General features: G+C 35.7%; 1 protein-coding gene across 4 annotated transcripts in view; it reads right to left on the reverse strand.

The window, feature by feature from the left end:
- Positions 1 to 1,297: 1,297 nt before the first annotated feature.
- slc1a2b (solute carrier family 1 member 2b) overlaps positions 1,298 to 14,527 on the reverse strand; it is a 47,659-nt gene continuing 34,429 nt past the window's right edge. For 2 of the 4 annotated variants that reach the window (XM_028449084.1, XM_028449085.1), the window contains exons 6-11: positions 13,649 to 13,775; positions 11,792 to 12,025; positions 11,521 to 11,715; positions 9,657 to 9,791; positions 9,238 to 9,505; positions 5,338 to 5,409 (exon numbers count right to left, since the gene is read on the reverse strand). In XM_028449084.1, coding sequence (XP_028304885.1) covers positions 5,338 to 5,409; positions 9,238 to 9,505; positions 9,657 to 9,791; positions 11,521 to 11,715; positions 11,792 to 12,025; positions 13,649 to 13,775 — 1,031 coding nt within the window. Of the gene's footprint in view, positions 5,410 to 9,237; positions 9,506 to 9,656; positions 9,792 to 11,520; positions 11,716 to 11,791; positions 12,026 to 13,648; positions 13,776 to 14,527 lie in introns of all 4 variants that reach the window. The other 2 variants (XM_028449083.1, XM_028449086.1) reach the window with 2 other exon arrangements.

Genomic DNA, 14,527 nt, shown 5'->3' on the forward strand with positions numbered 1-14,527 from the left:
GACCTAGATAGCAAAAATAATAATAATTTTGCCATCAAAAGTCCAGTCTCAATGTTGTTTTTGTAGTTTTATTGAGGGAAACCAATGTTGAGGTGTCACTAAACCAGGTTTTTTTTCAGAAAAAGCCTTTTTTCTCAGCTTTATGTCAGAAACTGGTGACGTGGGAAACTTGCCACTATTCAACTGCTGATTACAGAAGAACGAAACAAGCTAGAAACACACAAAAAAATTCTGATGAAAGTAGAGTCTAATCTTTCAGAATCAGATTTCAGATTGTCGTAGTCAAAATGTTTTTCAAAAAATCTGTCAAAATTTCATCCCACTTATTTATAAAAAGAGATTCTTTAAAATTCACATTATCACTCTTTCATTCCATCTTTGTGCTCTATTGTTGTTTTTACACAGAATTCTGAGCAAAATGTGGTAGTAAGTAAGGTACTTACATTCAAGAGTAAGAGAAATGGGGTACTTGAGGCAAAAACGTTTGAGAACCACTGTTTTAGAGCATTCAAATTGGCCGCTATAAAAAGTAAAAATGAGACAGAAAGCATTAATTCCCGTGTAAATGACCAAGTAATTCAGTTGTAGATATCTTAGTCCCACAAAATTCATAAATGTATTTAAACTCCAGAACATTTGCATGTGCTTGCTTTTCCCCATGCCCATATTTTACATCCCTGCAGTCACAATTTGTAGAAATAATAATAATGAAAATAATCCTTAAATTTTTCACAAATGTCCCCTAAATTTACAGAAATATGTGTCATAAAGAAACGTTGAAGTTAACGTCCTGCAGCGACCTGTCATTTATTGCTTGGGTTATTATATTATATTATATTGTCAGTGCCTTAAAAACTGTTTAAATCAGTTATGCATGGAAGTGCAAACTAGGGCACAAAAACATTGAAATGAACAAAAATGTGTCCAAGCATTGGCCACATCAAAGCGATCCGCAGACACCTCTGAAGAAGACTGGCAGTTGACAGTCGAAACATGTCAGGAGATTAAAGTAAACTTCCTGAAAAACATATTACCCTTTTTTTTTCCAAATCTGCAGCTTACTTGTGATCAAAGTACATTAGACAAATGACAACAACAGGGAGAATCAAACCAGTTCAATAAATCCACAGAACAGCCAACATTTAGTTATGAATCAACATTTATTAGTTATATTTGTATATGTACACCAAAGGTACAACACTTATTGATATGTAGAAACAGATTTTACGTTTTCCATACGCAAGGTAAGAATTTCCAATAATTTGTTGTTCTATTTTTCGCCTTTTTTCTTTTTTTCCAGATTACTGTATATCACCCACATGGATCCTCTTTACATTGAGGTTACAACAGCTTTACAAAGAGGGAAGGCTAGAAAAATAAACTCAGGAAAGCACATTGTAGTGTAAAACAAGTTGAGAAGAAGCAGACTAGGGTTGGAAATAATCTGGCTTCTGTAGTAGTCTTTTAGTTTGCGGTTGCGGGCCTGTTTGTGGTGTCCGTGTAGCAGCAAGAAGGCAAGTGGAGCAAAGGCAAGTTTAGCAACGAGGGATTTCTCTGCATCTCCATGAAGTTGGGGACACATCAGAGCTAGTAGAATGTGTGAGGATGCAACAAAAAAAAAAAAAAAAAAAAAAAAGGTAAAAGGCAGAATCTGCTTTTTGAAATCCACTCGCAGCAGTAATACCAGGAATGTGTGAGAAATGTGAGTTGTTTAAAAAAGACAAAGTGTTTTGCGATGATGAGTCACCTGAGGATCTATACTGACATGGGCGATCTATAGCTTTTAATGCGCTTGTGCGCTTACCATCCACTATGCTGTATTTGAATTCTGGCTCTATATCTCACATGCAGGGCCTATTTATTTAGTCCTTTATCTCTGTACATTTTCTCTTTTCTTGAGCCTTTTGTCACATCGTTGACCACTAACATGTCACCACTTATTAATCAAAAACATCCTCCAAACACTTCTTTTTTTAATATATATATATATACTGTATTTATATATATGTTCGTTCTCACGCCGTTTCTTTTTCATGTTCATGCATCACTTTTGATCAGGACAACTGTCATTTTTCAGATAATTCTGTAAATCCACAGAACAGAACAGTTATATATTTATGTATGTACAATGAACGCACACTGCTTATCTTCAAGGAACAAACATTCAAAACGCTTACATTAGATACAAAAAAGAAAAGATATTTATATATTTTGTGTGTGACAGGTCAGTAGAACAGCTAGATAACAGTTATTAGAGAATAAAAAAACAAGCAATTTTTGACACAATTTGCTTTCTATACATTTTGCCTAATCTATATATTAATTTTCTTTTTTTTTTTTTTTTACTCATGACATACATGATGTTTTTCTAGAGGATTACATGGAGAAAAAAAAAGTCACAGCAATGAATATCTATATTTCTACATATCATTTCAATGCCCCCCCAAAAGAAAAACAAACAAACAGGAGAAAAAACAAAAAAAAAAAAAAAAAAAACATTTGTAACCTACAATATATACACAAAGTGCAAGGAGGCACTTCATCAAAATATCATGCTTTTAAGATAGTGGTGCAAAAAAAAAATAATAAAAAGTTATATTTTATTCATGCTTCTATAACTGTGTGTGTGAACATAACACTGAACCCCCCACTGAGGTCTGAGATCACTGTTTCTCCTTCTGTGTGTGTGTGTGTGTGTGTGTGTGTGTGTGTGTGTGTGTGTGTGTGTGTGTGTGTGTGTGTGTGTGTGTGTGTGTGTGTGGGGATCCCTCCTTTTGCAGCGTCTCAAGCAGAGTGCCATAAGTGTATCAAAGCACACTACAAGGACGCCGTCTGAGAGCGTGAGAAATTAAAAATTAAGAAAGGCTGCACTAAGCACTGTGTTCATCATTCTACGGTTTCTTTATTCAGCATTTGTCTAAAAGTGAACTCCTTCAAGGCAAAGCTGATAAAAAACATGTCACTCGGGCACAAAATGAAAAGAAAACAAGAGAGAAAAACACGACACGACGCTAAAAAGACATTAAACACTCATGTCATCATAAGTCACACAACCACCCAACACACACACACACAAAGAATTAACAGCTGGTATATAGTCCTGCTTTCATAATGAGCTTCTACTAAAGGATCTTTCTGCTTCAATCGACTATGGCTGTTTTAAATCAAATGCTGCGGTCTGAGTGTTGATGTGGATGCACACGGCAGCATTTAAGGTTTTTAGAAACAGTCGTAAGCTCTGGTGAGAAAGGTATAAGCTGTGTTATTGTTAGCGAGAGAGATCGAGGTATATCAATAATCCGTCTGTTCTTTCTCTGACTCAAATTGATGCAAAGACGTTGACTATATGAGCCACGACATCACCCTGGTGATGGATATACGTCTGCTTAACTTAAAATAAAAAAGAAACAGTCACAAGCTCTAATGGCAAAAAAAAAAAAAAATCTATAGTTTTCTTTCTTTTTTAGGGCTTTTTATGAACTTCTGTGCTGCTACTATTGAGGCTGTTCCTTCTCGTCCTCTGGAATGTCGCATTCAAGCTTCCTTTCATCACTTTGTCCTTTGATTAATATGAGTCAAAGCGTTTTGCAGTGAACTATCACCTTCTCAAAAAGTTTTTTTTTTAAATAGCACGTTAAGATTTCATTTATTCAGACAATTTTTTTTTAGGGAGTTTACTTTTAAATTTACTTTGATCTCCTGACATGTTTCAACTGCTGTCAGTTTTCCGCAGAGGCTTCTGCTTCTGATGCGCTTTGAAGTTATTTCTGACAGAACTGTCAAGTTGGCCATGCTCTCCATGATCTCTGGAGAAGACCCAGACAGAACTCATAAGGACACATCAAAAGCTTACTTCAACCGCCAACTGTCAGTCTTCCTCAGAGGCATCTGCTGATCACTTTGATATGTCCTCATAAGTTCTTTCTGGGCATGGCTAACATGACGGTTGTCAGGCTGGCCACACCACCCTTGTCTCTGAAGACCTCGAAAGAACTCATAAGGACACATCAAAGTAAAATTCCGACACCTATGAGGAAGACTGACAGTCAGCAGTCGAAACCTCTCAGAAGATCAAGATAAATTTATTGAAAAAAGTTGTCTGAATAAATGGAACCCTAACACATTCTCCTAAAGTCGCAACTTTGTTGTGTGAGGCAGTGAACATTGCTAGAATTTTCCCAGTAGAGGAATAAACATACAAGCCTGAGTATTATTATTATTATTTTTTCTGTTGTAATGCATTTCTGAATGCAATATTTATGCTGATAACTGCTTTTGATTAATTGTGCTCTTCAGTTTGTGCTTAACACTTTTTTTTGTTTTGTGCTATTACATCATATTACAATTTTAACATTAATGTTTTTTGGGGCAGTGATGATACAAAGTGTGCCATTTGATCATAAAAGGACATCTTTAAGTGTGTGCTACAGTGTAATAGAGGCAGATCAAAGGCTTCCTTTCAGTTGATTGACTTTCGACTTTTTGTTTGGTCCCTAAGTTGAAACTTGGTAATGTCACATAAAACCTTGTATACTTCTCACACACACACACAAATACATTAGTCTGACTTGTGAGGTGATGCAAAGTAAAAAGTCCCTTTTCTTCACAGCGAACCAACGTAAAACCAAAGAAAGGAAAGGAGGATTTAAAAAGAAAACAGGCTCCGTGGATGATTTGTGCTTTACGACTACAGTTTTCCTGTTAATCACTGTTCTCCCTGATTAAGAATCCTCTTTCTTACAGCGGCGTTGTGTCAGATACATACAGTAACAGTACTTTGACCATTACTAAGGATGAGCACCAGGGCTGAAAAAGCCAAGGTAACCCACGTGTGTGCTCAGTGTAAACATTACTGCTCATTATCAATAATATTGTATGATGCTAATGTCTTTTGACATTAACTCCTCTACAAAAAAATTGTAGCTCATTCCACTTCTTTCTTTACAGAAACGGAGAACCGGCGTGTGTGTGTTTATATATATATATTGCTATGAATTGCTGACAATCCTAACATTTTTCTCTCTTCCTTCCCTCTCCTACTATTGATGTGCAAGTATGTGCTATAGAGGAAACATTTGCATTCTAGCAGGTGAGGTATAGCTATGTTATAGTTTCACGGTTAAGTGAATTAGTATCATTTATCAGTCAGATAGACAGTTAAAAACATGTATAGGGACTAATGAAAAAAAGAAAAGAAACTACATAAAAAAAGACCAATTAGTAGTTCTGTTTATGTGACTTTTTCATTCACTCTTCTTCTTCTTCTTTTTTTGTTTGAAATCACCATGATAGAAAAGCTTGTGGAGCCCAGGAAGCAGGGGGATCTCTTGCTGCCATTTATTCATGTTTCCATGGTTCCTCCTCAACAAGCGTGCACTCCGCAGCAGAGCCGTTAGTGGCTGAGGTTACCTGCAAGCAATTAGCATCAAGATCTAAAGACTGGATCCAAGGCACAGAGAAAACACACGTCTCACTGAAACATCAGAAACACTGAAAATCTGAAACATTAAAGAAGTCGAGCAATAAATGAGAGAAATTAATAAAGGGGGTGGGGCTTTAAGAATGTGACTTGAATCGTAGAATCTTGACTTTAAGTTGTTTTTTGTAATGCTGGCATTGGAGGTATGTATTAAAGAAGAGCAGTCAGAGAGCGCAAACCTACGCCAAGTTCCAAATATTCTCTTCTCCAGCAGTTATCAGTGATTCTGATCACGGTACCATGATCATTAGCACTTTAAAGGCTTGGAAGAAATATTAATCCCAATTAATAAACACACAGTAGGTAAGAAATTGGATCCGGTTAAAACTCGGTGGGATAATTAAGGAATCAACTGAGTCAAGTTTCATAAAAATCATTCAATTACGATTCGAGATAGGAATGAGAGATTGTAAACTGATCCAGAGTCAGTATAAGGTCATTTAATGTCATTTCAACAAATGGCCCTCACATTTTGGTCTCAAATAATTCAGAATTGTTTACCAGTTGTTCCAAGTATTACTCAATAGGCACACTGAAATTTTAGGATGAATACTTTTTGAGATATGGCCAATTTAGTGAGGGGGGTATGTGTTGATTTCTGCTCTGCCTTATTTTTCCTCCTTTTTCAGCTTCCAATATGTGAAATGTGGTCTAGTAATACAGCTCTACCTACTGTCTCATAATGTACAAAAATATCTGCTATACTTCCTATCTGGTGGACATTACAGCCCCTTAAAACTGGAAACAAGTTTGTCTAGGTTTGGGGCTGGAACATGTCTAAGCTTGGTTGACAGTCACTTGAAATCTGAAAAAGTGCTTTTTAAACTATTTTCATTGGCCCATAACTGCATGTGGGAATGGAAGATTTCTGATTTAATTTGTAGTAAAAAAGATGATATAAACATTTTTTTCTCTATGCGGCTTTTATTTTGGACCAACTTTGGGTTATTTCACCGCTCGCCAATATTTACATTGTTATGGTATGTTACTAGTGAAAAACTAATAAACAAATTATTATAAGACAGAGGCGTGCTACAATGACCTCAGGTAAAGGATTTTCAATATCTGGGGTTTTTCAGCGCAAACACGTTCAAGCCCGAAACCCAGACAAACTTGTTTCCAGTTTTGAGGGGCTGGCATGTCCACCAGATAGCATGTATAGCAGATCTTTTTGTATATTCTGAGAAAGTAGGTGGAGCTATCTTACTATACTAAATTTCAGTTTCCTATTTAGTGTAAATTTTGAGATATTGGAAGCTGAAAATGGAAGGAAAAAAAAGGATGCCTGAAAAGTATTTCTGATGAACTAAATTGGTAAAACATTTCTGAGTTTTTTGTGAAGTGCGTGGGATCCTGAGAATATGTTGAAATGACATGGAATGACTATATCGATCCAAATGTTAATGGAATCTTCCATTGCTAGGATTTATCTTTGGGTTAAACTTTTTTTTTTTTTTTAATTCTGTACTTTTGACATGATCCTGCCATCAAATAAACAAATGGTGATAAAAATCTTACCTCCTTGGTGGAGATAATATGTTTTAATATATTTCTATCCAAATATAAAGATTTCCAAACTCAGTCAGCTCAAGAAAGAAATTCATAATTTGGTAATGCTACAGGATCCATCCCAAATGTAATATCACTACATTTAATTACCTACCCATGATAATAAATACATTAAACAAGTTTACAATTAATATAAAATCTATCATTCATGTCAAAGAAATTGTTTAGAAACCTGCTCAAAAGCAATAACTCTTTGGGATTTTTTATTTTTATTTTTTTAAAGAAAAATGTCCTTTGATTATTTTGGCAATTCAAACACATTGTTTTTTTTTTTTTTTGCAACTTCAAAATGTTTTAGATCTCCTGTAATATGGAAACGTCTATCATGCATAGCGTAGTCCAACCAGAACAGTTCCTTTTCACTGACCTGGGAATACACCACAGATGAATGAAACATGCATTCACAAATAAACACAAAACAATTACATTTTATGTAAAAAAAAAAAAAGAAAAAAAAAAACTAACTACAGAATGAATGCATGGTTATGTAATTAGAAATTCTGCAAGCATTCTACTGAAGTTCAGTTCTTTAAAACAAATGTAAACCAGTAATGGCAGCCTTTGTGTCAACAATCTTGTAAAAGAGCAATTAGAGGAAAGCGCCTAACTTTTTACCATGGATGGACTGTGTGTGTGACAGGTTACTGATGTTGCCAGGCAACAAGCTTCATTGTTTAATGAATGAATAGACTCAGTATGTAGTAGAAGACCTTTTTTCTGTCCATGTGAGTGTCAGCGTTGGCAAGCACAGCAGGACCCTCAGCTACAAATATGCATTATTCTGAAAGGCTGGAATATATTCAGTGATCAGAGCGAAGGTGCATCATTCTTTATACATTCAGAGCTCCAACACAAATGGGACGGAAAATAAATGAGGAGATGGACAAACCCGAGAAAGAAGTGACTCACTGACGGTGACGTAAATGTGTAAAATATGAGCTGCTAAATTGCTTTCACACACTTCTTTTTATATTAAAGAGTGGCGTGAACGACTCTTTGGAAAACAAACGCCTTATGCAAATCAAAACATGTTAAATTTTGGAATTACTTACATTAAATCATACAAAAAGTGAATATTTGTACTTTATAAACTAAAACAGTGTTTTTCAGGACATCATGCGTTTTTTTTCTTTTTTTTTTTACATTTTTTTAGTTATCGTTAAAACAATGTTAAACAATTGTATTCTATACTTTTACTTTGTAAAATATAAATGTATTTAATATTATTAATAAAATGCAGTTAAAAATATCTGAGCTGGCACAACATGTCACTTATCCTGGCTACTCTGTATTTCACCACATTATATTTCATAAATTGGGCATCATCCGCCAAGGTTTGCAGGAATATTATGATGGAATGAAACATAAAATACTTAAACAGGACTATTATATTACTAAAATATGGCAGAAAATAAATAGTAATAATAAAAAAATAAATACATTCAAAACCATAGTCGCCATGACTGTGATGTGACACATTATATTTGGACACTTTAAATAACAGGATAAATTACAGAATTAATTTAGTAAGTAACATTTAAAAAAATAAATAAATAAAAGTGAGTGAAAATATACTACATTACTACATATTTTTGGTATCTTTTCATGCATTCAAACCTTTTTTTTCAACTAAAAGAAATGTAGTTGCACAGAATATTTAGGTATCAAATCATTGACCCAGTACAGGAAAACAAACATGATCAAAAAGTAATTCTAAAAAAAATGTCTTTAGTTTTGTCAGAAAAATGATTAAAAAAGGTTGGGAACCACTGGACTTAGATATCTTACAATGTATTTTTAGATTCAAAGTACGATGGGCTTTTCATTAATAATGGGGCTGCTGAATTATTCCACAGGATCATTATGAGGATTATCCATCTCTGTCTTTTGATTTAGAGCCAATTCCCATCAGGACTCTCTCATCAGACTGAAAGCTCACTCGCCCTTTTTATATATGCAGCGATGCTGAATGAACCAAGTGTTACAATTCTTGCACAAAGGCTGCCACACCAGATGGATTAAAACAGACACACATGCATCTATTGTTGCTTCACTCAAATAGAAAGTCTATTTCAGTGGTTGCCTCCAATATTTCAAAGCACATAAAGAAGCAGAGGTGCAGGGTGAGCATGCAGCAGCAGCAGTGAGGGTTATATGCAAGTCTCTACGTCCATAAGCATTAATTGTACCTTGCATTCATCTACTACGACAGAATTGTTAGCGCTGGTGCTAGCAGCTGTGTTTGCGGGAACGGTTAGGACGCACTGGTTGGAATTGTTTTCGTGGTGGTTCTTCATGTCGTCGTAGTAGGACTGGGTCTTTGTCGTCATTTCGATGTCGTCCGACTTCGCCATGTGAGCGGCGTCCAGCTCGTCCAGCTCTGCCTTCGACATGTGGTAAACGATGCCCGCGCCGTAGGAGTCGCCCACCACATTCACAGAGGTCCTGAATCGATCGCTGGAGAAAGACACGCCAGAGACAAAATTAGCATATTTTATTCTCTAGGGAAAAGAGTCGAAGGGATTTAGAGATGGAGAATAGAAGGGAAAAGTGATTGAAGAACCAGCGAATGAAACCACAATCAACATTTTTCTCATGTCACACTCACAGCAGCCAGTCGACAGCCACCAAAAGACTGATGTCTTGGGTTGGCAGGCCGACAGCAGTCAGGATCAACAGCATAGTCACTAAGCCGGCACTGGGAATACTGGCCGCACCAACGCTGGCCAAGGTGGCCGTCAAACTGGATGAAAAAGAAACACTTGATCACGACACTGCTTTGAACCATTCAGTCCTAAATTTAAAACGTTTGGTACTAACTAATGCTAAGTGCTCTAACAACATCACATTTCAGCATTTCAAAGCATTTAAAAACCAGATGAGGAGACCTACTACACCTCCTTACAAGTACTTGTGTAAGAGCGGAGGTTTAAGTGCACTTAATTATATACGTATAAACAGAGGCAAAGACATGACTCAGCTATTAGAGAACATATCAAGCAGAACACATGGTTCAACATATATTTACGGCTTTAAAAGAAGAATATCACTGCAGGCTAGGGGTGGGACGATACACTAAATTCACGATAATGGTACGATAAGATATGTTTGGAAAGGAACGAAAAACAAAAAAACTGCAGTTAGAAAAATCACCCTGCTTTTATTGGACTTCATCTCTGGACATACTCACTAACTTACTCTGGGTATGAACCTCTGAGCTCAATGGGAAGATAAAACAACTAAAACCAAAGAATAACAATCTGGAGTGTAGTAGATTGTGTGTTATTTTTTTATCTGACCCCTCCACCCACCCGTTGTGATATTTCTAATGTCGCAACATCCTGTCGCAGGATATATTGTCCCACCCTAAAGCTAACACTATGGGTGTGACGAGATCTCGTGATCTTGCGATACTAAACTCGATAACATTTCTCGTTGCGTTAAAAATCTGTCTCGCGTTTTTGTTTTTTTTTTGTGAGCTATCCAAATTTCTATTTGTGACCTGTGGGGGCAGTAATGTGCTTTTGCTACATCTAGCCTGCCAGAACCTAAAGCAGGAGAAGGAAAGAAGAAGAGGAAGCGTACATTTTAGTTTTAGTTTCAATTTCTGGAAGAAGAAGTTTATTAAAAGCTCATGCTTACGTCATGCATGTAAAGAGTTATAATAAAACGTTTCAAAGTGCATGTGCTACTCGGTCCAGTCATATATTTTATCATCGTAGTTTTCTTAAAATCTCGTCTCATCTCGTTCTCGTGAACCCAATATCGTGCATCGTCTCGTCTCGTGAGCTGATGATTTTTGTATTTGATAAAACCAAAATGTATGCCTCATAAATTAATGAATCAAACGTCATTCACGCCAAAAAGAAAAAAAAAAGGTTGAAATTGCCGCTCGAAAGTTAGTTTTGTTGTCCAGTGTGGAGTCCCATGGGCAGATGCAGGGAAGTGTTTTTACTTCATTCTCATTGGGATTTTTTTTGTTTGCCCCAAAACTCTGCCAAGGTGACTTGTCAACACATTTCTGGTGTGTTCACAGAAAAGTTGAAAGTTGTGCCAAATCAATGGCAGATGTTTATTTTCAGGTTAACAGAGAAAGATGCAAATCAAGCACAAAGTCAATGTCTTGCAGAGTGAGGTGATATCACATTGACTAACGGGAATAAACTAGAACAAAAATAGTGTCAAGCGAAACACTATCCTCCTTGTCTGTCGAAAAAAAATAAAGAAATCACTGAAAAAATGATGGATCCGTTTACAGAGGAGATTTCTTTTTGGCATAAATAATGTTTGATTCATTAAACTATGAGGTCTACACTATGATGGTATATAATAATAATAATAATAATAATACTGCAGAATTTGCAAGACTCCCTATTAGTCCTTAATCCTAGTAAAGGCATTAAGTTTACACATCAAATATCAGATTTAATTTACATTTTCATTTGATTTTATGTAGCATACTCTTTTATTACCTGACAGTTACGATCTGACCAGGGTCAAGGTGGATACCGTTCATCTGGGCAATAAAAATGGCGGCCACGGCTTCATACAGAGCGGTTCCGTCCATGTTGATGGTGGCACCGACAGGCAGCACAAAACGAGTGACTCTCTTATCAATCCCCAAGTTTTCCTCCAGACAGCGGAAAGTGACAGGAAGTGTACCAGCACTACAAAGGAAAGTAGAAACCACACAATGTATCAAACGTCTAACGCTACTTATTACTAGTTCATATCGATGCTGACCTGGAGGCTGTTCCCAGTGCGGTAATCCAAGCCTGGAAGATACCCAGAAAGAAGGTGAAGGGATTTTTCCTGGTGATGGCAAAGTAGATACTGGGGAGGAAGATGACCCCGTGGATGATGAGTCCGACTATCACAGTAATCATGTACATGCCCAGCTGCCTTGCCACCACTTCCAGGTCTTTGATGGAGATGATCTTACCACAAATCAGGCAGGCGATACCGAAGGGAGAATACCTGATATGTACAACAACAACATGCATTAAAACAGATAACGGTCTTGATAAATTCAGGCCAATTTTGTTAAACTAAATACATTTACATTTATTGTTAGTAAGTACCTAGGACAGCAATAACATATAATGGTATAAAATATATGAATACTTACTCAATAAACACAATAAAAGGTATATATTGTGATAGAGAATATTATCAATTTAAATATTGCCACACTATATTTTGTATTGACATTTTAATTTATGAAATTTGTGTAGTAAATATTGAATAACATATTAATAAAATTATGTACATGTCATGTACATGCATGTATATATACTATATGTATATTTGTATGTACACTACCAGTCAAAAGTTTTAGAACACCCTAATTCTTCCAGGTATTTATTGCAATTCAAGTCGTGTAAGTCCAATGAATAGCATAAAATGATACAAAGGTAAGTCCTGAACAGTCAGAGGTTAAAAAAAGATTTGGTTTCTCAAAACTGAAAAATAATGTACATTTCAGAATTATATAAATAGGCCTTTTTCAGGGAACATGAAGTGGGTTAACAGTGTAAAGCTGTTCTTCAACAATGAAGGTTGAATCAGCCTTGAAAGCTGGTGCTACTAATTCCTACAGGTGTTCCAACTTTTCTATATTACTTCCAACCCCCTCTGTCTGTATAAAAGAAGTGTTGGAACACACTGTACTTTGATGAGTCAAAGATCTATAAATTGATTCCATGATTTCTTTTTCAACTCAAATTGCTTATTTGTTCAATGCTTTCATTTCAAAGTGCAATGACACAATAAACTGAATCATTTTCAGTAAAAAAACTGGAAAAAGTGTGTTTTTTTAAAATGTATGACCGGTAGTGTATGTGTACGTATATGTATATTATGTTTGAAGTGCATGTATAAACTATATATATAAAATTTAGTTTAGAATATATATTGTAAAAATATTAATATTAGTTTCCTAATTATTTGTGTGATATTATTGAGAGCAGTGTTTCCCAAACTTTATTGCCCCATGTACCCCTTAGCCTTTATTTCTTATCGCATGTACTCCTTAGGTCATGTTATACATTATTTATTTGTGTCCGCAGGCTAATCTAAACACTTTATGTCTTGTCCAACATTAACCTTGAATTTAGGCCTTTTTATGTATTTATTTCTGATGTTTTGCTCATTTAAAAACTAAATTTTGGTGTATTTTAAAGAGTCGTGCCACAAATTGTTATTGATGGATGATAAAAAAGTATGTGTGCATATAAAAACAAATCTATAATGTTAAAAAATAAAGTGACAAATGTTTCTGTGTGCCCCCTGAGAGGAGTTCAAGTACCCCAAGGGGTACATGTACCCCTGTTTGGGAACCACTGATCTAGAGAGCCTCGTTTTGTATTTTTGTAATAGGCTATAGGTGTGTATAAAGCGCTTTTGCTTCAACATACAACCTTTTGACTGATTGTTGTTTGTTGTGTTTTTTGTTTTTCTGAAGAATGCCAAAAATATATAATAATAATTATAATTCAATACTTCATTCTAAGAAAAATTTAAAATAAACTTAGTCATATGTAATGTCAGCTTAAAATACAAAGAGTATCAACATGTCTTCATTTATACACTCATACTAACCACATGATCATGATGACAAGTTTCATCACAATCTCATTGAGGATGCTGAAGAAATCAATCATAAGTCGGGCCTTCTCTCCCATTTTTCCCATGCAGATACCAAACGCAATGAAGAAACCGATCAGGCCTGCGACAAGACACATATAAAAACGTTGAATACATGACTGGTGAGTTTGTACTATTCAGAGAAAGTAACCGATGAGTGAATAATCATTTGCTTTTACTAAGTTGGCTTGTGTTGTTTATACAGTTGGAATAAAAAAACTAAATATTTTAGGGTGACTGCTTGGTTTTCTGAAAGAATAGGACACATGGCCCAGCCAGCAGGAGAAACTTCATGATACTTAAGACGTACACAAACACTAAAGTCAGATTTCAGAATGCCTTCTCTATGTGTTTAGGGAGACAAATTCAAAAAGGCTTCTCTGAAGAAACAAAAATTCATCTTCTCTGTGCTTTAATGCTAAAACAAGAACGTCAACGTCTCTAAAATGAAATAATGATGTGAATAAGAAGTCTTATGTGTTATAAAACCATCCAGTAAGTGAGTGAGCTTTCTTTAGAAGTATTTCTAGACAAACAAATAAAATGTTTGGTAACACTTTACCTGATAATTTACACATAAGGCTGACATTACGCTGTCATTGTCATTGTGACATGACACCTGTCATTAGCATGAATAAGTTGTCATTGAGGCTCTTTCGTTATCCTAACCCCACTACATCCCTCAATCTAACCCCAAAAATGCCAACATAGCTCCAAAGGCATCATCATTTAGCCAACGACACTTAACGACAGCCTCCATGACACCTTATTCATGCTAATAATAGATAATGACAGTGTAATGTCAGCCTTATGTATAAAACTTCAAGTGTTACC

Source organism: Gouania willdenowi, chromosome 6, assembly GCF_900634775.1.
Source record: "Gouania willdenowi chromosome 6, fGouWil2.1, whole genome shotgun sequence".
Classification (NCBI taxonomy): Eukaryota; Metazoa; Chordata; class Actinopteri; order Blenniiformes; family Gobiesocidae; genus Gouania; species Gouania willdenowi.